General features: G+C 44.3%; 1 protein-coding gene across 2 annotated transcripts in view; it reads left to right on the forward strand.

The window, feature by feature from the left end:
• The window catches only part of DHX35 (DEAH-box helicase 35), a 494,424-nt gene that overhangs the window by 168,431 nt on the left and 300,362 nt on the right, over positions 1-25,631 (forward strand). For both annotated transcript variants that reach the window (XM_069243783.1, XM_069243784.1), the window contains exons 6-8: positions 5,159-5,220; positions 19,061-19,130; positions 19,947-20,006. In XM_069243783.1, coding sequence (XP_069099884.1) covers positions 5,159-5,220; positions 19,061-19,130; positions 19,947-20,006 — 192 coding nt within the window. The remainder of the gene's footprint in view (positions 1-5,158; positions 5,221-19,060; positions 19,131-19,946; positions 20,007-25,631) is intronic.

A 25,631-nucleotide genomic window follows, 5' to 3' on the forward strand; every position in this document is an offset into this window, starting at 1 on the left:
ACATGTTAGAGGTTCTGCAGAGCTGGTGGCAGCAATTTCTGGCGTAAAGCCATACAATTCTCTAAAATGAGTGAGCCAAGTGTCAGCAGCAATATGGCATTCTGGAACGAGTGAAAGATCTGGGTCTCTACGTGAAACCAAAAGCCAAAAAAGTTTAACATCGCGGGTCCTGGCCACCTCAGCCAGATTTCCCTATAGACTTTCCTCATGCTTGAGTTTGCATAATTTGCAAGTGGAGACATAAGTTCTTCTCGCTCTCACAATGGCTTCCTGATTCTTCGACTTTAACGCTTTAATCAAAAGGCTCTTGGCCTCACAACACCTCTTATCAAACCATTTACAGCTAGGTGGAAAGGAGGAGTTCCTTCGATTCATGGCAGATTTAGTGAAGAGCTCCTTAAGGGCCGCAAAAAGGACTACATGGGAAGACATAACTTCCAGTGGGGTTAAAACAAGATAATCATCAAAAAGCTGGTGTCTAGAGACTAAGGCGGACAGTTTATCTCTTGACAAGTTGGACTTCTAGAACGTAACCCATCTCACAGAGCGCCTATTGCTGGACAATTTCAAAGGTTCATGAGCATTAGAAGCAGAAAGAGACGGAGGTCCTGCAAAAAGAGTTCTATTAAATACAATTTGTAAAGAAGCATGATCGCTAGTATGCCGTGGACCCACTTCCACATCAATTATGGAATGCCAAACCCGTAAATCAAAAATAACATAATCCAGAATACTGCTATAAAGGCTCCTAAAAAAAGTTGGTCTAGCAGGATTATCAGCAGGAAACCGGCCATTTCCGAAACGAAGGCCATGAATTACTGTGAGATCTATTATCTGCGTCGCCCTGCGGGAAGCAGTAAACAATGCTGATTGGGTTAAAGGAGGGGGAATCTTCCACACTTCATCTTCGACCTGTGTTGGCTCGAGTCAAGTTCAATTTGCGCGTTGAGGTCACCTACAATGATAATACGATATTTAGTACGGAAGTCAGATATGAGATTATGCAGGAGATCAGTAGTAGCAGACCGATGATTGGAAGGGCCTGGTCTATTGTAGATATTAATACACAAGACCGGAGTACCCGAGTTTGGCAATATTACTATTGCCAAAATATCACATGAATCTACAGAGATCTCCTTTACTTTGCCCACCTCAGTCATCTTGACCCAAGTGCATAAACCCCCTATTGCCCTACCCATAGAAGACTGCATAGCATTTTTAGTGAAGGAGCAGAAACCTTGCCTGTACACACTTTCTGTGGCCCACGTTTCCTGGAACATGCAAATACAAAAGGTTTCAACATAAGCTCCCCACTCAGGATCAGCTAGTTTGCTCTTAATACCTGCCACATTCCAGGGCAAAAATTTCCCTGTGACATGGATAGTACTACAAGTATCTTCACAAAAATCAGCATCCAGTACTGGGTTGGAGTTCACAATAGAAGCGATAGGGGGATCCCATAGGATGTGGGCACCCGGACTTCGCAAGGTTCTTTGGAGGGGCAAGGTCTGGGAGTCAAGACCAACACTGGATGTGCAAAGACTGGGAGGACATAGTCAATCAACATCAGAAGTACCCCCTTGAAGCCCCAATCACATGCGCTAACACATTTAGAAACAAGGACCATGTCAGGCTCAGCAACAGGAGTAGGTGACGGGCCAGATGAAACAACAAGGCCAGTTGCGTTGAATGGTACGGCTTATCCATACTTGGTCGAGTGGACAAACTCATATTTCCCAAAGCGGGCATGCTGTCACTAAACAATATATCAAGTTCCTTCCTTGTAAGGTTACGTGCTTCCCTCTGCAGGAGGCCCGTGACTAAAGAGAGGCTTACAAGATTGAGTTTGATAATATCCCGCCCGCCGGAACGACCACATAACTGTGAGGCAGATACGATATCTGCGTGGATAATTGAGCCACTGCCTCTAACATGGCGGATCCAATGCGAAGCCTTGTTGATTAAAGAAAATGTATCTTCCCTCGATTGAGCTGTAAGAGGGGGAACATTGCACATATAAATGCAATTTCGATTAGACGTGTAGGTGGAGTTGCCAGAGACTGATGTAAAATCCGGATTCCGGTCGATAATGGGAGGAGAGGATATGGGTTTTGCCAAAAGTGGACCGGTGTGTTTACCATAATGAGGCCTGTAACTGGAGCTCTGAGCAGCCTCCAAGGTCGTCGATGGATCTGCTGGCAAGGGGACAGAGACCGTGGGATAATTGTATTGCAGTGGCGCTGGGTTCAGAGCACACAGAGGAGTTGGTTCAGGTTTTTTAAGAAGCTTAAGAACTTCGAGCATTAGGCACTTCAACTCCCCTACTTCACGCTTTAAGCTAGAGACTAATTCTGGAAGATCTTCTCTAAGGGGATCACAGTTGGAAAGCACAGGGGTCAAAGGAATCTGTTTAGCACTGGCCGAATCTAAATGGTCCAAAACAGAAAAACTATTTGAACAGGTAATCCCATGGAGAATAGAGTCAGTGGCTATAGCTTCCAAATTAGACACAAAAACAGGTAAAGGTGAAGAGTTGACCGTACAGGGCGGGCTTGTGGGGGCAAGAGCTTGAGCTGGAATTCTTGGGGGCTGGACATCAATAGAGGGATTAGATCCAGATGTTAAAAACGGCAGTAAAATTCATGGTTTCAGCCTCTTCAGAGCATTGCTCTCTTTTTCATTGAGAATTAGCTCCACTTCTTGAATTAAATTGTCAATTTCTCTAGACACGCAATTGGTATGGGGTTGCGTAACTCTACTAGATTTAGGAATTTTAGATTTGACAGGGCCTGACTGGACTGGGTCTCACCTTACGTTTTCACATTCTAAGTGGATAAAAGAACTCAGCACCAATATGGGCGCAAAAAGGAGAAGTAAACACAGGTGTATCAAAGTGCCCCCAGCCGTACCTTGGGTCCCAGAAGGGGGGCCCGGCACGTCCTCAAACGATCACTGGTGATGCAAACAAGTCAGACAATGTTCTGAAGAACACAGCAGGTAAGCAAAGACTCCTCAGGCCTCTCAAAACACTGGTCACAGCTGAATAGCAAAAATAAAAGAGTGTGGCCCAGCCCAGTCTCTTCCGGGCGCTGACCGGCGCAGGACAGGCCCGCCCTTGGCCTGGGCGCGTCCCGCAAAGCGGGCGCGCGTTGAGAATTAAAGGGGCCTGGCTCCCCGTCCCCTCAGTCAGCTGGTGCCCTCCGGAGCACGCAGTTCCTCGCGGGACGCGCGTTGAGAACTAAAGGGGCCTGGGTCCCCGCCCCCTCAGCCAGCTGGTGCCCTCCGAAGCACGGCAGTTCCTTTGGTGCGTCCCGCGAAGCGGGCGCGCGTTGAGAATTAAAGGGGCCTGGGTCCCCGCCCCCTTAGTCAGCTGGTGCCCTCCGGAGCACGGCAGTTCCTTTGGCGCCATGTTTATAGTACTTCCCTAGCAGCGCTGGAACACTGGGGAGTGAGCGCTGACAAAAGCATCTGAAGAATAGGCATTAGAGAAAGAAAAACAACCCTTTTCCTGTGCAGTTCATACGTCATCACTGACCCCCCCTGGTGTACTGGGCCGCTCCCAGCTGTAAAAAATTTGCAAAAAACTATTGTATCATTACAGTGGAGGCGGAAGGAGATATCCAAATAAGTAGTAGAAAAACTGTGAGTGTGGAATACTGCTATGGGACGATCCAAGGTATGATTGACAATGTCACACTGTTTGACTGAAGGCTTAGGAGTAAGGAAGCCAGCGACTGACGTAGACCCTAAATATAACTTTAAAATACAGTATATTCGCCATGAATGGTAAATATGCCATACATGTGAAAACTAAAAAGTGAGACCATATCGCGGTAATCAGCTTATTTGATTAATCCATTTCAAATATACCCCTCCAATTAGTCCGTCATTAGAAAATTAATGATGAAAAATGTCTTATTTAGTTTGTGTGACCAATAATAAAAAAAAGGGATTTTTTTTTTAACATTTTCGTCTAAATTATTCTGTTTCTCAAACGTGCGTGCTCTTAATTTGGAAATAAACTCGAGTAAATCGAATTTTAGCTCAGAAGTATGTTTACATTTTCAATGATCAAAAATATCAAAAGGCAAAACGTTTTTATAGAGCAACAAATTTGTGAACAAACTGGCACTTGAGAAAGCGGGCCCAGGCTCAGTCTGCCTTGTGATACAGCCATTCATAACGCTGCTCTGAGCAGTGTCCTGATTGGCACTGGGCATGCTGGGAGCCTGTGCCTTGAGTGCGACAGTGGTGTGGCTGCGACCAGGTAAAATGTAATTTTTTTTTGATTAATTTGTTTTATTTATTTCTGTTATCCTCCCCCGCACCTGCCCGCCCCATTGACCATTCACCAGCCACGACTGGTTTCTCTCATACAAAACAACGAGGTCCCAAACAATAATTCACCTATAGCAAAAGCTTGCCACGTGCTCGTAGTGTTTAGCAACTTTGAATATTAACATTTTGCAATACTTGTATTTAGTGTAAATAGTACCTGCTCTTAAATACATTATTAGTGTGGTATACAAATTCTCTGTTCAGTATTTTGTTGTGTATTAGTACGTATTTTACAGAACTTGCATTTTTGGAACAATAACTACCATTTCTGTCATTTTTAATTGAAACGAAGAAGGTTAATACAATAGCCGCTTAAGCATAACATCCAGTGCTGTTTTAGTGCAGGAGTTAACAGTAAAGCTTGTGCTGGCACTATTTGAATTGTACCTTTTAGAGTGTTTTTTTTTTTCATTTTCGCCTTCCTTCACCATGGTTTCATTTTAGAGCTGCATGTTCTCACTTTCACTGAACTCTTAATAAGTATGATCGCCTCATCGCCAAGAAGAAAATCAAGTGATTACTGACACCCACTATAACATTATATTGATGTGCTCATAGCCCTTCTAGCATTATCTGACTCATAGATTCAGCATTAATTCAAATTCAGGTGATAATAGTGGTTATAGGCAGATGCCCTCCAGCTTCATATGACTCATGGGATCAGTGGAGTTAGACCATCTGTTGCCGAAGGTATGTACAAGGGCTAACATGTTGTTAAAAATTCTCGTATCAAAGGCCAAAATAGCAAACATTGTCTTCTGTTGAGTGTGTTTGAGGGGATAAACAGGACGAAACGTGACTGATATATAATTCTGTTTAGTTTTTGACAGATGGAATGCTGGTTCGTGAAATGATGGCCGATCCATTGCTAAAGAAATACAGGTACAGAGCTGCATCAGTACTTCAGAATCGTAATTCATTCACTTCGCCATTGAACTCTGATAATCATTTAATTGTATTCTGTAGAAGGGCAGCTCACATGATTTTCATCTTCCTCATGGTGCTAAAAAATCTTATGAACTACAGCAAACTCCCACCCCTCCTTCTTCCCTCATACAGACAGTTGAAAGAATACTTTGTGGCCTGCTTTTGGGGGGGAAGCATAAGGCCTGGAAGACATTGAGAGCCTGGGGAGGTGGGGCATGGTTATTAACTTGATTATTGGCCAGCAAGGCCTGCAGAGGTGGCAGGGTGAGGTGGGGGATTGAGGGTGCACCCCCTGAACAGTTGGGGACCAAGAGACCTGGTTGCCTGCTTACTGCAGAGGACTTTCAGCTTTCATTGGATAGGGGCTTGCGCTGATGTTTCAGGGGCCCTGAGGAAGTGAAGGGAGCAGGCCTTATTGGCAGGCAGCACCGGACAGAGTGACAAGCCTCCTGGAATTCAGGAGCCTTGTTCAATCCGCCACCATCTAAATGAAATCAGCAGAGGGGGCACCTGGCAGGCTCCCTCCCTCCCGCTGGTCTGGTATGCATATCAGAGGTGTTGTTGACCAGGACCAAACACACCATGAGAAAACCGAACACAGGGAAAGGTAAAGAACCAGAAAAGTAGGTACAGAGGAAACCCTCGGACCCCAGGGCTAGAGAAGAAGAACATCAGTGATCATCATCAGTGATCCTGATGGACATCAGAAACACCAAGCAAACCCCGGAGGCGCAGATAGCAGCAGTGGTGAATGAAGTGGGCATACTATGCACAGATCACACAAGAAACTTGCGGAGAAGGTGAGAGAAGTAGCAAACAAACTGGACACAATGCATCCAATGGTACAGGACCTTTTGAAACAAAGCATGCAGTTGAAAAAGGAAATGACTACCATTACTGCCTGGAGGACGCTGAGGGGAGATCTAGGAGACATATTGTTTGTCTGATTAAATCCCCAGAGAGAGCGGAGTGGCAGAATACCAAACTTTTTTGTGGAGGACTGGCTGGAGAAGATAGTGCTACAAGGTCCATCCTCACGATTCTTTTCAATAGAAGGAGCGCACAGAATACAGGCAAGAGCTCTAACCCTTGGACAGCCACCCCAGCCCACCCCATCATTGTTCAATGAATGAACTGTCAAGACTCGGACAATAATCTGCTGCTCTTGTGCAAACATGGACCGTGGCTCATTGATGGACAGGAAGTGAGCATATATCCAGACTACACGTCTCTGGCCCAGAAACAAAGGGTTGCCTTCGTGCCAGTAAAAAAGGTACAGAACAACTAGACCTTAAATGTGCACTCTTCTTCCCTGCACAATTAAGAATTACATAAGGACAAGACCCGCTTACTGATCATCGCCCTGGAGGCCTGGAACTGGCTGAAGCAACAAGGACTATGGTCTTGAGCAGCAAACTTGCTGGATAACAAAGGCGAATATCAACAGTGCAAGCCCAAAAAATGACAAAATATTGGCCGTAGATCCATTCCAATGAAAGCGCAGAGGAAGGTGAAGCAGGAAGGGGCAGTAGCGGAGGTTAATGTAAAGACATATTGGACAATAATAAATTGAGGGCCATTGCACCACAGGAAGAGGTTAGTGCTACGGGGTCTGGAGGTCCGGCTCGGAAACAGAAGGGGAACAACTGCCTGTCATCACCCTGATGACAGAGTACCACATCATCTAAAACTGGTAACTCTCCACTTGGGCGTACATAAACTGTAAGTACGAACTGGGACCTGCATGACTGAGGGCATTGGGACTTTATGTGGGGTTCTATTTGAATCTGAATTGTATGTACTGGGTGTGCGGGAGGGGAGATGTATTGGACATGTGCCACACCTCCTGAATACGATTGCTACCACATCTGCGAAGCCCACTCCTGCATGATTTGTGCATAAGCTTTCTTATTTTGTCAGTTGGTTTATGGGTACACACATACCATGAATTGGGGGTGGTGGTCATGTTTTGGATCACGGTATGGTAATGTAGGGTGGGGGAGGTGAGCTGGGGACAGTTACCACACACACAACACATAGATGAACTATGGGACAGATAGGGACAGATCACCCACCCTACCCGGGGTTCAGATATTCCAAAAAAGACAACTAGAACCACAATGGCCAGGACGCAAACTCTGACCCTAATGTCTTGGAACGCTAATGGCCTTGTGTAGGAAGTTGGCTCTGTATGCACTATTTCAAAGTAACAAATAGCATGCACAGAGTCCAAGGGTTCCCCTTAGAGGTAAGATAGTGGCAAAAAGAGATAATTCTAATGCTCTATTTTGTGGTAGTGTGGTCGAGCAGTAGGTTTATCAGAGGGTAGTGTTAAGCATTTGTTGTACACACACAGGCAATAAATGAGGAACACACACTCAAAGACAATTCCAGGCCAAAAGGTTTTTGCATAGAAAAATATATTTTCTTAGTTTATTTTAAGAACCACAGGTTCAAGATTTACAAACAATACTTTAAATGAAAGGTATTTCACTTAGGAACTTTGAATTAGCAAAATAGCATATACAGTTTTCACACAAATGGCAATAAGCTATTTTAAAACTGGACACAGTGCAATTTTCAACAGTTCCTGTGGAGGTAAGTGTTTGTTAGTTTTGCAGGAGAGTAAACCACCTACAGGGTTCAAAGTTGGGTCCAAGGTAGCCCACTGTTGGGGGTTCAGGGCAACCCCAAAGTTACCACACCAGCAGCTCAGGGCCTGTCAGGTGCAGAGGTCAAAGTGGTGCCCAAAACACATAGGCTTCAATGGAGAAGGGGATGCCCTGGTTCCAGTCTGCCAGCAGGTAAGTACCCGCGTCTTCGGAGGGCAGACCAGGGGGGTTTTGTAGGGCACCAGAGGGGAGGGGGGGGGGGGGGGGGCAAAAGTCAGCACAAAAAGTGCACCCTCAGCGGCACGGGGGCGGCCAGGTGCAGAGTGCAAACAGGCGTCAGGTTTGCAATGGAGTTCAATGGGAGACCCCGGGGTCTCTTCAGCGAAGCAGGCAGGCAAGGGGGGGGGGCTCCTCGGGGTAGCCACCACCTGGGCAAGGGAGAGGGCCATCTGGGGGTCGCTTCTGCACTGGAGGTCGGATCCTTCAGGTCCTGGGGGCTGCGGGTGCAGAGTCCTTACCAGGCATCGGGTTCTTAGAAACAGGCAGTCGCAGTCAGGGGGGCCTCTGGATTCCCTCTGCAGGCATCGCTGGGGGGGTCAGGGGGGTCAACTCTGGCTACTCACAGGGTCGTAGTCGCTGGGGAGTTCTCCCTGTAGTGTTGTTTCTCCGCAGGTCGAGCCGGGGGCGTCGGGTGCAGAGTGCAAAGTCTCACGCTTCCGGCGGGAAACGTGTTGTCTTTAAAAGTTGCTTCTTTGTTGCAAAGATGTTTCTTCTTTGGAGCAGAGCCGCTGTCCTCAGGAGTTCTTGGTCCTTTTAGATGCAGGGTAGTCCTCTGAGGCTTCAGAGCTCGCTGGACCCTGTGGAACGCGTCGCTTTTGCAGTTTTTCTTGCAGTGGGGAGACAGGCCGGTAGAGCTGGGGCCAAAGCAGTTGGTGTCTCCGTCTTCTCTGCAGGGCTTTCAGGTCAGCAGTCCTTCTTCGTCTTAGGTTGCAGGAATCTATCTTGCTAAGTTCTGGGAGTCCCTAAATACTAAATTTAGGGGTGTGTTTAGGTCTGGGGGGTTAGTAGCCAATGGCTACTAGCCCTGAGGGTGGCTACACCCTCTTTGTGCCTCCTCCCTGAGGGGAGTGGGCACATCCCTAATCCTATTGGGGAAATCCTCCATCTGTAAGATGGAGGATTTCTAAAAGTCAGAGTCACCTCAGCTCCAGGACACCTTAGGGGCTGTCCTGACTGGCCAGTGACTCCTCCTTGTTTTTCTCATTATCTCCTCCGGCCTTGCCGCTAAAAGTGGGGCCGTGGCCGGAGGGGGCGGGCCACTCCACTAGCTGGAGTGCCCTGGGGTGCTGTAACAAAGGGGGTGAGCCTTTGAGGCTCACCGCCAGGTGTTACAGTTCCTGCAGGGGGAGGTGAGAAGCACCTCCACCCAGTACAGGCTTTGTTACTAGCCACAGTGACAAAGGCACTCTCCCCATGTGGCCAGCAACATGTCTGGTGTGTGGCAGGCTGGTAAAACTAGTCAGCCCACACTGGAAGTCGGGTATGTTTTCATGGGGCCTCTCTAAGATGCCATCTGGGGTGTATTTCACAATAAAATGTACACTGGCATCAGTGTGCATTTATTGTGCTGAGAAGTTTGATACCAAACTTCCCAGTTTTCGGTGTAGCCATTATGGTGCTGTGGAGTTTGTGTATGACAGACTCCCAGACCATATACTCTTATGGCTACCTGTACTTACAATGTCTAAGGTTTTGCTTAGACACTGTAGGGGCATAGTGCTCATGCACTTATGCCCTCACCTGTGGTATAGTGCACCCTGCCTTAGGGCTGTAAGGCCTGCTAGAGGGGTGACTTACCTATGCCATAGGCAGTGTGAGGTTGGTATGGCACCCTGAGGGGAGTGCCATGTCGACTTAGTCATTTTCTCCCCACCGGCACACACAAGCTGGCAAGCAGTGTGTCTGTGCTGAATGAGGGGTCTCCAGGGTGGCATAAGACATGCTGCCCTTAGAGACCTTCCCTGGCATCAGGGCCCTTGGTACCAGGGGTACCAGTTAAAAGGGACTTACCTGGATGCCAGGGTGTGCCAGTTGTGGAAACAAAGGTACAGGTTAGGGAAAGAACACTGTTGCTGGGGCCTGGTTAGCAGGCCTCAGCACACTTTCAAATCATAACTTGGCATCAGCAAAGGCAAAAAGTCAGGGGGTAACCATGCCAAGGAGGCATTTCCTTACACGTTGGTAACAGGGTGAAGCGAGGACTGGTGATTAGGGCTTTTCACAGATAAAAAGCAGATGTGCTGTTTCTGGCAGAAACCCACATGATTGATTCACAGCGCCACTGCCTGGAATGGGGCAAAAAAAAGTCTCTTCTTATGGACAACACATGTCTGGATGCAGAGGTGTGGCACTCCTAACCAAGAAGTCAGTAACACTTCGTATCCTTAGCACATGGTCGGACACAGCAAGATGTTACATGGCTGTGCTGGGGGAATGGGAAGGTGACTGTGGCCTTTCTTGATTTGTATGTCCCTCTGGGCCTTCAGTTGACAACGCTAGGGTGACTGGACCAGCTTATTGCTGAATTTGTACAGGCTCTCACCATCATTAGGGGAGATTTTATCTTAGTACTTGACACCTGGCTAGACAGAATGAGTATCAACCCGGAGAGAGAAGCCACAATGGGGAAACTGGAGGACTCTACAAAGGCTTTAGTGCTGGAGGATTTTTGGAGGTCCCTACAAGGAATTCTCCGTTTACGTACACTCACACAACCTCCCATCCAGACTGGACTACTTTCTAACACCTAAAGACACAGTGGGAAGATTTTTGCAGGCCAAATACAGTATATCAACCACACCCCCTTACAGATCACCCTAGCTACCACTAGAGTGAGGGAACCCCAAAACTGGCAGATTGCCGCATGATGGTTAGCAAACAAAAAGGTGTTCAAGGCACTTCCCGGAGAACGTGGGTACAGTTAAGAGTGCATGTGTGGTATGGGAGGTGTGCAAGACAATAATAAGAGATATACTAATAGCAGGGGAAGTAGGAGACAGAAAGGACCGACATCAGTGGCTGGAGACATTGGAGCATACCATAGCGACACTGGAGAGGGAATGTAACACCCTACCATTGGAAGCCTTTAAAAACGATCCACATGGAATATCGGGACGTTGTGCACCATGAAGTAAAGACCTCCTTCTTGGCCAAACAGAACCGTGTATATGAAGCCGATACAAGGCTGGCAAATTGCTGGCCTGGCTAGGGAGCCCTGAACGGGTTTGCAGGCATGTCCTGAAAATTCAATAAAAGACGTGGGAGACTGTCAGGCAGCAAACGCATTGCGGCGGCCTATGCAACATACATGGCTGCTTTTCACACATCAAGGACAGAGGCATCGGAAGGGTAGACCAGGAGGTTTGTCTTTGATTGTCCAGTCAGGACTTTGAGCCCAGACCAGAGGGAAACCCTGGAGACTGATCTCACAGAGTCGGAAATCGCAATGGCTGAATTGCAGGCGGTGAAAGCCCCAGTAATCCTCCTCTGGAATTATTTAGTAAAATGGCTAAGAGAGTGACCAAACCCTTGCTTGTGACGTACCAAGAGATCCGCACCACCTGAAAATTACAGACAGATATGTATACTGCAACAATTGTTCTCATCCAAAGGCTGGGAAACCGGCACACTAATGTGAGTCATACAGGCTGATATCTTTATTGAACCCTAATACCAAAATACTGACAAAGGTTCTGGCCACTAGACTATGTGCAGTGGTAGAAGACCTAATACATGTGGATCAAACAGGCTTAATTCCTAATCAGTGGACGAAACTGAACCTTCAATGCTTACACAATATTATACAATTGGACAGAGGGGTGGGGCCTAGACCATATTATCACTGGATGCCATTGAGGTGTTCAACTGTGACAGAATGGGATTTGGGCCCAAATATATTGTTTGGATCAAAATGCTATATGAGGAGCCGCTGTCTAGGCTGAAGTTAAACAACTGCCTTTTGGGTGAGTTCAGCATTGGGAGGGGCACACGACAGGGATGTCCCCTCTCTCCGATGTTGTTCACGCTTGCTGTGGAGCCCCCGACAGACAGGAGACTCCTGATGGGAAGAGAGGGTGTTGTTGTATGCTGACAACACACTCTTCTATTTGTCAGATACTAACAGATCTCTAACCCGTGTCCAGGATGTATTTCACAGTTTCAATGAGTACTCAGGCTTTGTGATTAATTGGGAGAAGTCCCTCCTTTTTCTGATATGAGGCTGGAAGCAGCAGACCAAGCTGCCACTTCCTCTGAGAGTGGAACCATCCATGTTCAAATACTTGGGTATTTGGATCACCAGAGACATGTGACCTCATTTATACAGGCAAACCTTGATCCACTAATACAAAAGACAGAGAAGGATGTTAAACATTGGCGTACGCTGCCAAAACCCTACCTAGCAAGGCAGCTATGTTTAAAATGATTGCCCTCCCCCAGCTGCTCTGCGTGTTGCAAAACAGCCCATACATGGTTCCGAAGATATTCTTTGATCAAGTAGATGCCCTGGTGAGGACACTTCTCTGGGCAGAGGGACAACCCTGCATAGCGCAACAAACCATACAATGCTCTAAATCTGAGGGGAGAATTGCACTCCCTAACATTAGGAAATATTAAAGGCGGCACAGATCATTTGGGTGGATGAATAGGCTTACGCAGAAAGAGAAGACGCAGCAGTTTAAGTGGACAGATCAGGATTGGGTAAACATAGCTAGCTGCATGTTCTCTCCGGGGGCAAACTGAGTAAGTGTATGGCGACGGGCACAGTACTAACGGTATGGAGAAGCCTTTTACAAGAGATGGACTGGGGATGGAGGCTCAAGCAATGCACACCGTTGTGGGAAGGCACACAGGCTGCCACCAGTGACTGCACTGAAAAGGTTTTCAGGGTTGGGACGCAATAGGCATTTCCAACCTGGCTGTTGTTTGGGATGCCATTCGGGTGGTCCCATTCGAACACCTCCAGTCAAAATATCAGATGGCAGTCACCCACTGGTTACAATACAGGCAGCTGAGGCCTGCACTCTACAGTAGCATAGCAAAAGAGGAGGAAATGCAAGAAGACCCCCACTGGCATGTGCAACATAAACTATTATCACTAACATATGGTAAACTGATGCGAAACACACAAGGGTCACTGACATGCATTAAAGATCGGTGGGACTGCAACATAGGGGATATTGACAATATAGACTGGCAGGATGCACTGGGGTTTCCCCTGGAGGTGACATTAAAGACCAGTTTCTGATTAATTCAATTGAAGTTACTTCACAGCACTTACTACACCAGAACATTACTCCACAAAATTGGAAGAGCGGGGGACGTGGGGTGTCTCCAGAAATGTGGAATTGAAGGTAAACTTATCTACAAACTGTGGCATTGCTGGGGAATATGCCCCTTCTGGGAATATGTGAATGCCTCCCTGGAAGAGGCAGTGGAAGGCCTATTGATCTGACACTGCAGGTAGCCCTGCTAGGCATATAGGGGCTCTCGACCTTCCAAGATATCAGAAGCTGCTGGTAAATGTGGTATTGTGGTTAGAATAACATGACAGTGCCCAGAACTGGGAATTTAAGGCATCCCCATCATCTAGAAAATGGAAAGAGATGATAGCACAATGTAAAAACAATGGAGCAAGAAGTGCACAAGGGCAGAGGCTGCAAAAATACGTTTTAGAAGATCTGGGGGCCCTGGGACCCAGAAGATAATGACTGGCCAAGGCATTGACAATGGGACAAAATACATGGATGGCGGGAAGGCCATGGTGGTGCAAGGACGAAGGGGAAGTGCGACCACATAAACACAATGGAACTTAACATGAGTGGCTTCGAAGAAAGTCTATTATGTGCATGTCACAGTATGTAACAGGATGAAGCTTGGAGAGGGGGTCTAGGGAGAATTAGTTTGGTACCACACAATTTAGAGCGTCATATGTAGTGGTGTCTGTATGAAGTTCATGCGTAACACATGTTCAATGCACTTTGCAAAGTTATATTTCAAAATAAAAATAAACTGTTGTTATTGATTACCTGGATAACGTGCTGACAATCAAAATGAAGAAATTGATCCACCTTAATCCTTATTCAGTAATTTAAAGCTGTAAGTAGTTAGACAAACAACTGCATATTATGTAAGAACCATAGTCTATGCAAATTTCCACTGTCACTGCCCTTCTAGACCTTCTTCAAAGCAAATCTCTACACTTGGTATTCAAGAATTCAAGCTGCCTCTTCCAGTACTAAACTCACTATTCACCAAATCATTGTAGACATGAATTCAAAGTACCCATTTACGACCCTCAGCTTAGTCTGTGGAACCAATTACTCCCTTTTGTGCCTCTGCTTCTCCAGTTGTGGCCTGGGAAAACAGTCTAAGCTTACTGAGGAAAGTCGCAAGGGTGTGCAGTTGCTTTGGAACTCAGATCCAGTGTATGGATAATAGTCACATTAAAGTAATAAAATCAATGTCTAATTAAAACTATTAACTTGTAACTAGAAATAAGCCACTAAAGTATATTACAAAGTGGGCTAGCCCCATTTGAAACTGATATATTTCCCTAAACATTCACCCAGTGCTTAAAGGGATCAAAGAGTAATTCCATACCTTGTTCAGGATGCCAACTTTGATGCAATTTGGTTCCTTACTGTTGATACTGAGACTAACAAACATTAGGGGCCCATATTTCATTAATCGTCAAATTGTATTTTAATGGTTTGGTGGATGTGGCACCCATGGGGCTGCAGGCACCAACTGAATTTGTAGGCACCCATCGGGGGTAGTGAGGGAACCTTGATTTAGGGTTAGGTTGTCACTAGACCTTTCAGCAGTGATAGCTTGCACTATAAGGTGAGATCAATGGTTTCACCTCTTCTGAGTTGTGGGAAAACATCCTCAGCCCATCAACATATCCCAGAGGTTTGTGGTGAAAGTGCAGACGCTCTAAAGTTCCTCTCAAGTTCTAGAAGAGAAGATACTGTCTCCATGAAAATCAAAGGGTGCTCAGCAATCTTGTAAAGACCCTTAACCACTGGGGGCAAGTTTGTGTGCTCTCTGCTATTTAGCCTTGTGGGTAGCCATGGGGCAGGTTTTACAGGGAAGTGCAGACTTATCAACTGGTGCAGTCCTTTGGCATCTTCACGAAGCCTTGACCCTCAGAAGATGCCACAGTGGTGCTTCTAGTGTGATCCAGGTCGACAGAGATGCAGATACGTACAGCTCCTGCTGAGGATTTCTCCCAGAGCCATCCTCCATTTAGGTCTCAGACAGCTGGGGTTTGGTATTGTCCACAAGATCAGGGACTACTTTTCTCCCCTCTTAACAATACAACTCCTTTTCTTCCAGGTAAGGCAGAATAGGAGGCTGACATGCAGTGGATCTAGGCCTGTCTTTCAATACCCAATTTTGGACTCCTCCTCTCAGGTAGTGCTGCAGAGTGCCAGATGAAGTCAAAGCCATTAGAAAGTACTGATTCTAGACGGCCAATACATGAGACAAATTAGGATCACGGACAGGAAGTCAGGGCATCTTCAAAATCCATATTTCCAGAGTGCGGTGCACATGCTGTAGATTGACCACCTATTCTGGACGTACATACTTGATTGACCCCATTATTGTCCCTCTGCAGCCCCTGTCTTACAGTGCCTACTGGAGTTGTTAAAGGCAGTAGTAATGAGGCTCCGGGTAAGCTGAAACATTACTTGGAGGAATTGATTGGTCTGGAGACTCTCACGGTAGAAACAGCTCCATGAGGAGCAGCTACTCTACAACATTGAAGAGCTAACATGGCACCCGCCATGTTCCAGGAATGACTGTGTCCATGGATGGCACAGTGAGAGATAGCAGGTTAGCGGTAGGAGATGAGATTCAGGAGGTTGCTTCAGAACTGACTACTGACTGCTGACTTAGCAGTGATCTTAAACAGAATCCTGGGACAGTATTTGGGCCTACAGAGGGTAACCACTATCTTCCCCCAGCTGAATACAGATTGGCCTACTGTGTCGATATGCTTCTGCTTCCCAAGTGATTGTAATATATTGTATTGTTTTTATTTATAAAGCACACATATGCAAAAAAGGTTCATGGCGCTACAGTCAAAAAAAGGTAAAATAGGTAGAAAAGTATGTTTATGTGTATTAACCACAATATCAGGAATTTTCAGAAGCATAGCAAGTTAGGAGTGCCTCAAAAAAAGATTGGGTAACTTGTTCCATTTTTTTTTACTGCTAACACAGAGAAAGCATGTCGCCAACAGTAGCTATTTTCATTCTGAGACCAAGAAGAAGATTGGAGCTCTAAGACTATAGCGTTTTAAAAAGTTCATAAGGCTGCAGTTTAATTTTCAGAAACAACAGGGCAGCACTATATATGATCTTATGTGCCAACTTCAGGAACTGAAACAGTGCTCTTTTTTGATTGTCAGCCAATGCTGATTGCTAATAGCTAGAGAGATATTTTACCTGTGTGGAACATGGCTCCAAAAGCAGGCAGCCACATTCTGGACTATCTGAAGTCTTCTAAACTTGTTGTCAAGAAGAACCAAATAGCAGGTGTTTCCATAGGGTAACCATGTAAGATTTAAAACATTTACCACTGGTATGTGGAAATCCATGTCAATGAAAGACATCACATTCTGTAAAGGGCTAAGGTGCCAAAAGCAATTGGCAGCTAGGTTTGACGCTTGGGAGTCCATCTTGAGTTTTGTGTCTATTACTACACCTGGGAGGTTTACTTGTTTTGAAGGTGTCGGACGAGGACTCATTAAGTCAGGCCAGATGGTAGGGGAAATCGTGGTTGCTTTTTCTTTGATAATTAACTCCTTAGACTTTGCTTGTGTGGTTCCACGCTCCAGAAAAGAAACAGTTGATGGGCACTTTCGTGTTTTGGGGTCCTTAGTATGATTGCCCTGATGCTGGATCTTAAGTGGCTAGAACATCGCAACATCTTTAGGAAAGCTGTAAAACCTACCTATTTTTTAAAAATGTCTTAATTTCCATGTCGGTTCCTATTTCAGTATTCCGCTTTCAACTACAGAGAGACTCCTGGTATCAGTGCACTTTATAAGTTTCAATAATTTCGAAAAAACTTATTTCAGTGGTTTGCATTTCTGTGATATTCTTTTTATAACAAATATTTTGATTTTTAAAATGTATTTTTTTCTGAAATACACTAGGTTAAAATGAAAGGGTATGAAAAACCTGAATAAAAATGTTAATGTACAAGGGCTGTTAGTAGCTAAAAATACTAATAACAATTGTTTATTCCATGTTCTGGCTAAACATTTTTAAAACTTTGTTCTGCTTGAAATCCAAATCTATTTAATCAAAATTGACAATATTACTTTTTTTTTATAGAAGCCTTGTTTACTTTGAAGGAAATATTATCAGTGAAGGGTGTGGAAGCTTCTTGCACTACCACACCAACTTGCACATATAGTCTTAGCTACAGCTGGTACTTTTTTACCGTTCCAACTCATTGTTTCCTCATTGTCCAGAGTTTCGTTTGTAGGGGCTCCATTTGCAATTCAATAGTCGTGACCGTTAATATAGCATTACGTTCTAGTGTTGTTCATGTGTGTCTCTCCTGAAAGAAGATTGGATTTCAGTTGATTTTGGGGATCATGGATTACAGTTGATTGGAGAATCTGGTCGTTGTAGGATTGTAGTCTTGGTGGTGTTCTTTTACAGTTGTTGAAATTGTATTGTTGCAGTTTTAAATACGATGTCATTGTTTACATATGGTTGTTTTAATTATGATGTTGTATTTGTGTTGCTTTTGTGTTACAGTTATAAGATGTTTTGTGATGTAAAGTTGCTGTGCTAAAACTGAAGTGTCTTGGTGTTGTACTCTTGTGCTATTGATGTGGTTGTAATGCTGTGATGTAATCGTATGATTTACTCTCTTCATGGTGTAAAATTCCCTTTGTGTCGTGTGTTGCCGTTAGGTATTTTTGTCGTTGCTAAGTGTTATCACTATAATGTGATAGGTTCAATGTATCAGATGGTGTTGCTTTGTAATTGAAGTGCTACTGTTTTATTATTATTTTGGGATTTTGAGTATTATTTGTCCTTGTATAGTGTAGTATTTATAGGCTGTTCATGGTAATGCTACTGACACATACAAGTCAGTGTCATAATAGAAGTAATGCTATAGTTGTTTTATGGGCTTCTTGTGTTTCACATTCACTACAGAATAAATATAGGCACCTGGGTATTAAGAAAAGAAATTGAATGAAACAAATTAAAGATCACTTTGCACTCCATAAATGTCACTGCAGATACGTGGAGGCATACAACGTAATCACTCAGTTTTGGCCTGGCTTAAACTCAACTAGATGATAGATCTTCCTGGCACCGTATATACACCATTAAATAGGTTTGGTCTAAATGTCCATAAAGCCTGTAGTTGAAATACTGCATTTGTGGTTGAAGTTGTTTTAGTATTAACTAGTTAGAGTGATGTCCTCTTAATTGTACTACCTATTCCAGTGCCAAAGTTGCGGTTGTAGTATAGTCATTGCAGTTTTAATGTTGTAATTTTAGGGTTGTAGTTTTGTAGTTTAATTTCTTGTTTTATAGTGTTGGGGTGGTGATGATTGATACAGACAAAGAGAAAGTAAGACAGCCGGGTCCTTTTTTCCACCGTCCCTTAAGATTGCTAGACTTAGGCTAGGCTAACTTGTCCCTCAAGAATGCTCTTTAATTACTACTGAGTAGGTAGGCCCTGGATCTTGGGTAAAAACCCACAATCTGCAGCTACCTCTTTAGCGCAATGTTTCTGATGGAAATAGGTGGAGGGGCACTATCTATAAATTTAAGATAAAAATTGGCTTGGGTCCTAATAAATATATTCACAAAAATGAGAAGGGACCTTGTTTACATGTTAAATAATGGAAAAAATCCATTGGACTCGAAAGTGTTGCAAAGAATATATTTTGTGTTACTCAAAAACCAGAGTTTGTTTAGACATTGATTTCCAGTCATGTCTGAAGCGTCTTTCCTGCAGGGGGTCTGTGAAGCAGTGCTGACGTGATTTCAGTAGGTTATTGTTCTTATGTTTCTTGTTGAGTTTCATCTGATTTCAGTGTACTTTGTCTGTCTTGATCTTGTCTTTCCTTGTTCCATTCACAGTGTCCTAATGTTAGATGAAGCCCATGAGAGAACCCTTTACACAGATATTGCCATCGGCCTATTGAAGAAGGTGAGAGGCCTGCATTATTTCCAATAATTGGACTTAAACGCTGACAGTATTACTGGTTGCAGTCGCTTTGTTGTTGTTCAAATGGCCAAATGAGACGTAGAAAGATCGGAGAGACAAAGTGACAGACACCACTGTCACTCTTATGATGAAATTCTCCATTGCAGAAATATTGCAAATCCTGTGCAACTATCACAACTATTAAGCAACACTTAAACCAAATGTCATGTACATGGAGAACTTTGTGAGTTGATAACAATGCTTTAGCAGTGGCACTGCAACTTTGTGTCACTGTTATCTTGTTTTGCTATGACAGTTAATCTCACACCATATCACATTGTCGCTGTGAGATGTGGTCACATTATATTGGTGGAGCTCACTCCATGTAATGTTCTTACAGTGATTATTACTGCAGGATGATTTGACAGTGAGGCTATCACAATGTGACGCTCTAGCAGTGTTGACGAAAAGCATTCCAAGCAATAGAATAATACATTTGATAGATGGTAGACTTTTAATATCTGTGAACTTTGTGGAAAATATACTGACTTTACATCCTGAAGGTTGTATTCTGATGGATTTGCGTCTGTCTCTCCAGGTCAGAAGAAGGCATCCCAGGTTTCCAGGGTGCCCTCTTACTACGGAGTTATGTAAATTAACTCCATATAAGTTCATTCTAAACTCATCTATCAAACATGGATCCTGAAAATCAAGTACAAATTGGCAACAACTGAGCTTTCGTTGGTCATCCTATATGATCTTTAAAATGATATAGAAGCATAGTTAATTTTTCTACATTTATCTGTCTTGGTTTCATAGATTCAGAAAAAGCGAGGGGATCTCCGACTCATTGTTACATCTGCAACACTTGATGCAGAGGTAGGTGTAAAAGATTGGTAATTTGTATTGTCTGCTTTGTGAGCATATATTTTCATTAGTGATATCTGACTGTGCAGGGACTTCTTTCCACAGAACCTGTCCGAATTAGTTTCATACAAATACCAACATAATTGTTGGTTGTGAGAGGGGTGGAATAAAAGTTAAAAACAACTAAAACGTAACAATCCTTCCATACTGAAAATTGTTGATCCTCTAGCAAAGATCCTCCCCAGACTGGTACCAAAATTGGCTCAGTTAAAAAAGCAGCCAGTGTAATGGCCAGGTGTCAGGTGATGATAGTCACTGGAGATGCCTACACTGCTTGGTTCCTAACTAGGACATTTCAGCTTACCCGCACGGTTTAACATTGAGACCAATGGCTATTAGGCAGAAGTAGTTGAAGCTGCTCTCATGTGAACATTCCCAGACCTCTGGTTTGAATGCAAGGTAGGCTTTTTAATGCAGACAGTAGACTTGCAATGGCTTCTCCCCCTCAAAAGTAGCCAAGGGAAGGACCTGCTCCTTCTTCTGCCAACTTTGATGAGGCCTAACTACCTCTGTACCAGGTGCTTCTTCCTCCCTGTGCCCACTCCTCCTTTAACTTGGTGGCAGTCCCCTTGAACAAATTTCCAATGCCACTGGTTCGGCACTATGGGATGCTTTTGAGACAAGTAATCCATCAACGCTAAGGGAATCATTACAAGCCAGCAGAGTTGTGTAGCCTATACATTTAAAATACAAACGTTTGAGGACCCTTTGAAGGTGGGACATCACCACTTGCAGAACAGCGACCCATGGGATGAGGACAATGATCATTATATGGATGCACCATCAACTACCAATTTTGGGGGTGTTGGTGATTGGCATGAAGGTATGTCTCACAGTGTTCTTACCCCAGAAAAGAGTCCCCTCTTAATGTGGCCTTATCTTTTGCTGGCCTGATTAACATGATGACAGAGTAATTTGACATCCTGAACAGTTTTGAGGTGAAGTATAAACACAAGGCTACTGATCCAAACCTGTTTTTCCTATATGATTGTCCACAGCTCTGTGCTTTGTTTTTAGCCGTATCAAATCGATTCTCTGGGATTTTGGACATGATGTCTCACACTGACGAGGGAAGAGCTGACACCTAATTTGAATGGTAATAAAGTTTTTACCATCAGAGAAATTTCAATGTGCGCTGCCAGTGCCACCTGCTTCTAAGAAGATTGGATCAAAGCATGTAGGACATAATGGAGTGTTTTCTTTATTTCCTTCCTGAGGGTAAGGGTGGCAGCCTACATATCTCCTTGTTAAGGGGCAAAATATAGATCAGCAGAAGATATTGCATATCTATCAGTCAGGTAGGTAGCACATTCAGTAGTGCTTCTGAAGCATGTGTAGGCAAGACTGTACGCTTCCTGCCAAAAAATTCAGCAAGATATTGACAACTTTCAGTTTAATGGCTCTACCATTTCCATTATTGGTCCTCATGCAGATGAAAAAATGCAACAAATGATACTTGTGTGTATTGTTTTCCTCCATCAGGTGTGCCGTTTCCTCCTCTCTGTTGATAGTTCCTCCATGGCTTTCCCTTTCCCCATGCTCCACTGCACCTCCTGTACCTTGCTCCTCCTCCCCCTACCTTAGTCTCCATTTCTTATTTAAGTTTGTCTTCTTTAACCCCCGACAATGCACTGAGAAAGTATGTTTGTGTGCCACTGCTAACATGCAGGCAATTTGGATAATGCTGCTCCACATGCTGTTTACCTAGCTGAAACTGTGAAAGCAGTCTATGTCTCCTTTCACCACTTTCTCTTTTTTAACCTGAAATGTTATTTCATACTAATAATGAAAGTTGTCTAAGAGGAAATTCTAGAAGGCCAGGTGGATGCTGTCCCATGTATGGCTAGACCGAGAAAGGGTCTATGGGAATCAACAAAAAGTACTGGGCCCAGATGGAAGGATGAAGAGGAAGGGTGAAACAGGGCTGGTGTATTCATTCTTGTGCTGCCAGGGCAACAGACTACCAAGCAGTTTGTTTCTCACCCTAGCACATGCAAGGTACCAGTCTGGCTGGATCTGAGCCATGTTACAGCTATGGCTTGTCCGAATAGTGCTCATACACCTATGGGGGCCTTTTGGAGTATGAAAGGGGTTTGGGGCATAAACCCCTGCTCAAACTTTGTCCTTCTTTGGCCTAGGATGATTAAGTGAAATTGTGGTCTTTTAAAGTTAGCAGTAGACAGTATCCCTTCAATTTTTCATGCCCCCAAGTCCCATTCTTAAAACTGTGGTATTATTGGGCAGCATTCCTGCCTTTCGCCTGATGCCTTAAGGATTATTGAGTCCTTTATCATTCCTCTTTTCTTTGGTCCATATGCACACAGTCCGCTGCTGCCTTTCTGGCTACATTGGTGCGATGCAGTCACCGCGCTGTTTTAGTCCTCCTGCTTTTCTACTCCAGCTGGGCTAACTATACCACAGATCATCAAGATAAATCACTGCCTCTTTCTTTTGCTTCCTGCATAATAGGAACTATGAACTTAATATTTGATTTTCAGAGAAAATTTTAATCATAAGCTAGTTTCAATTATATCTTGTGCAACTATCTCTCACACCACCTCCTACATCAAACTGCTAGGCCTGCACCCCTAGACAAGATTCGCACTTCTCTTACTGACAACACAACAACAAAACACTTCTGTAAAAGGTCATAGCAAAAACAACACTCTGCCAATCTTACGCTCCCACATTATAGGATACATCTCTTCTACAAATGCTCTTTGCCATCCCACAAAATGGCATGAAACACTATGAGAAATTGGATTGTTGGTTGAGTGGGATGTTGATCCTGCTCAAACAACAGACACAATCCTGTCAGGGTGAAGCACAAGCGTCACTAAATTAACCTGTGCTTAACCTTCTGATAGCTCAAAAGCAGTAAGGCTTAACTTAGAGGCAATGTGCAAATTATTTATGCTGTACACACATAGAAATAGAGTGAAAACACAATGCAGGAAAATCCCACATCAAATTTAGGAAAATAGAGTATATTTTAACAAATTATTTGACATGAAAACAAGAAAACTTTTGCATTGAATTTTTAAAGTTCAGAGAAAAACTAGGGCCGAAAAGATCACAGCACTAATCACAGACATCTAGTCGTGCAAGATCAGGTCAAAGTCGAAAAGTTACCGGCTACGATGGAGCTCAAGTCAAATACCAGAAATGGATTAGAACCACTCGGCGCGTAGAAGAAATTTCAACAGAAATGTACTAATTAGGAAGAAGTTCACAGGGGAAAGGCTGCAGGTGGTGTCCGTCGTCATCGGAAACTCACTGGATGAAGTTGTGGTGAAGATTTCCATGTTCGGACTTAGGGCTTGATTTAGATCTCGGAGGATGGGTTACTCTGTCACAGCGGTGACTGATGTCTTGTGCACCGAACTATAAGTCTCATTATATTCTATGGGATTCATATTTTAGCAGACCGGATATCCGTCTCCTTTGTGACGAAGTAACCCGTCTGCCGAGATCTAAATCAGGCTCTTATTCTCTTTTTTGGAAGTTACACATCTCCGGCTGGATGAGGCTTTAGATGATGAGGGCTCCATAAGGCCGGAAAAAACCTCCTGAGAAAGACCGCTGAAAACGATTTCCTGCTGCAGAGAAGAAAATAGCGGGAGCTGTCCCATAATCAGGCCAACCGGCAGTGCACTTTGGGCAGATAGACAGACAGATTGGTCCTAGTCTCCTCTCAGTTCTCAGAGCAGTTTTTAGCCAAATATATTGTAGGTCCCAAGTTTCACCACTTTCAAGGGTCTAGGTCTGGAAGGGCACCATTTGGAGGGTTGGGACTCACTCAGGCTGGATACAAGCACAGGTTAGAGGTGGAACCTTTCTTTCCTGAGGCTCAGTTCAGGAGGCCAGCCAATTGGCCTTAGGAATCACTCTGGTACTCTGGGGTTCAGCAGACAGAACAGGGCTCAAGCAGCAGGGCAGGTCTGAGATTTCAAGGCAGACAGCAGAGCAGTCCTTCCAGGTGCAGCAAAGTGGTCTTCTGAAGTACACAGCAGGCCACAGCAGCAGGCAGTCCTCTGAGAATCTTTCTGCAGATCCAGCAAGATAATTTACGAGTGTGTCTGAGGATCGATCCTATTTTTATACCTGGTGCCTTCTTTGAAGTAGCAGAAGTTTCTAGAGAATTATGCTTGGAGTTTCCTGCTTTTGCTGCCCAGGCTCCAGTCTGGCTGCCTGAACAATAAAGTGGTGTGAATTTATTTGTGTGAAGGCAGGGCACAGCTTTTTGATTTGGACGTGCAGCAATGCATCCTCCAGTGATGGCCCACCCATATACATCTAGTCCCTGTGTGGCTGTCTGGGAGGAATGAACAAACTCCGGCTGACAACTTCACCCTGTCAGGTGACCCAGGAACAGACAGGAGGCACAAAATAGCTAGGGCACAAAACTGCCAACTTTCTAAAAGTGCAGTTTTCAAAATTGTAACTTAAAATCTGACTTTACCATTAAGACAGTTTTAAATTGCAATTTCCTAGACACCAAAATTCACCTGTTCCCAATCAAAAGTTAGCACTTTTTAAATGTAAGAAGACACCCCAGTATTATCAGTGGTAGGCCTCACAAAAGAGGAGTTTAAGGCTTTGCAAGAGGGCTGTTCTTTCAAGTAGAATTGGATGTTTAAAACTGCATTGAAGCTGCTAGGGCAGAACTGGGGCATTTTTTAAGGGGCTACTTAAGTGGGTGGCACTATACGTGCTGCAGGCTCCCTAGTAGCATTTAATTTACAGGTCCTGGGTATATAGTTTACCACTTTACTAAGGATCTACAAGTTAATTAAATATGTTAATCAGGTGTAAGACAATTTTACATGTCTTAGGTAGTGAACACAAGCACTTTAGCACTAGTTAACAGTGGTAAAGTGCACAGAGTCCTCAGGCCAGCAAAAATTAACGCAGAACGTTTGGAGGAAGACCACTCTAAAACTGACAGGTCTAACAAGTACTATTTAAATTCTACAGTAGAATATAATGGAGATGGAACTGTGCACAATGTAGATCAGAGAAGATCAGAGGAAACTTCATGGAACTGCAGCAAGATATCCATATCAGCAGGTTCAGCCCAAGACAAAACTGTAGAAGCTGTTGAGAGAAGCAGGCAAAAGGTTATAGGAGTAGCCCTGTCAGGAGAGCGAAAACATCTGTACAATGATCCTTTTCAGTGCCCCTAGTGCTACATAGTTTGCTGCAGGTTGCAATTTTTTCTGTCCAGATGGGAGAAATTATCTTTAGGTTTTTCCACGCTTGGGGTTGTCGCCTTGGATCAAAACCTCAAATTAATTTATTGTCCATCAAAAAAGCCATTCTGCCTGAGGGTTTGCCCTCTGAACATCTTGCAATCCTCCAAGATAAGGTTGCAACCCACCCTAGACAAGAATGCTGTGAAAGAATTTATTGTAAGCGACACAAAAGTAAACCCCAGCTACATTCTGGTGAACAATAAATAAAAAGAACTTTGGATTTAAAACTGTCTCAAAACATTTATAGCAAGAGTGAAAGAGAGAGATGATGATATTTTAAACCATTGCTCTATTCCTGAGTTGGATACTTCTTCTGTACAAT

Source organism: Pleurodeles waltl, chromosome 7, assembly GCF_031143425.1.
Source record: "Pleurodeles waltl isolate 20211129_DDA chromosome 7, aPleWal1.hap1.20221129, whole genome shotgun sequence".
NCBI classification, from domain to species: domain Eukaryota; kingdom Metazoa; phylum Chordata; class Amphibia; order Caudata; family Salamandridae; genus Pleurodeles; species Pleurodeles waltl.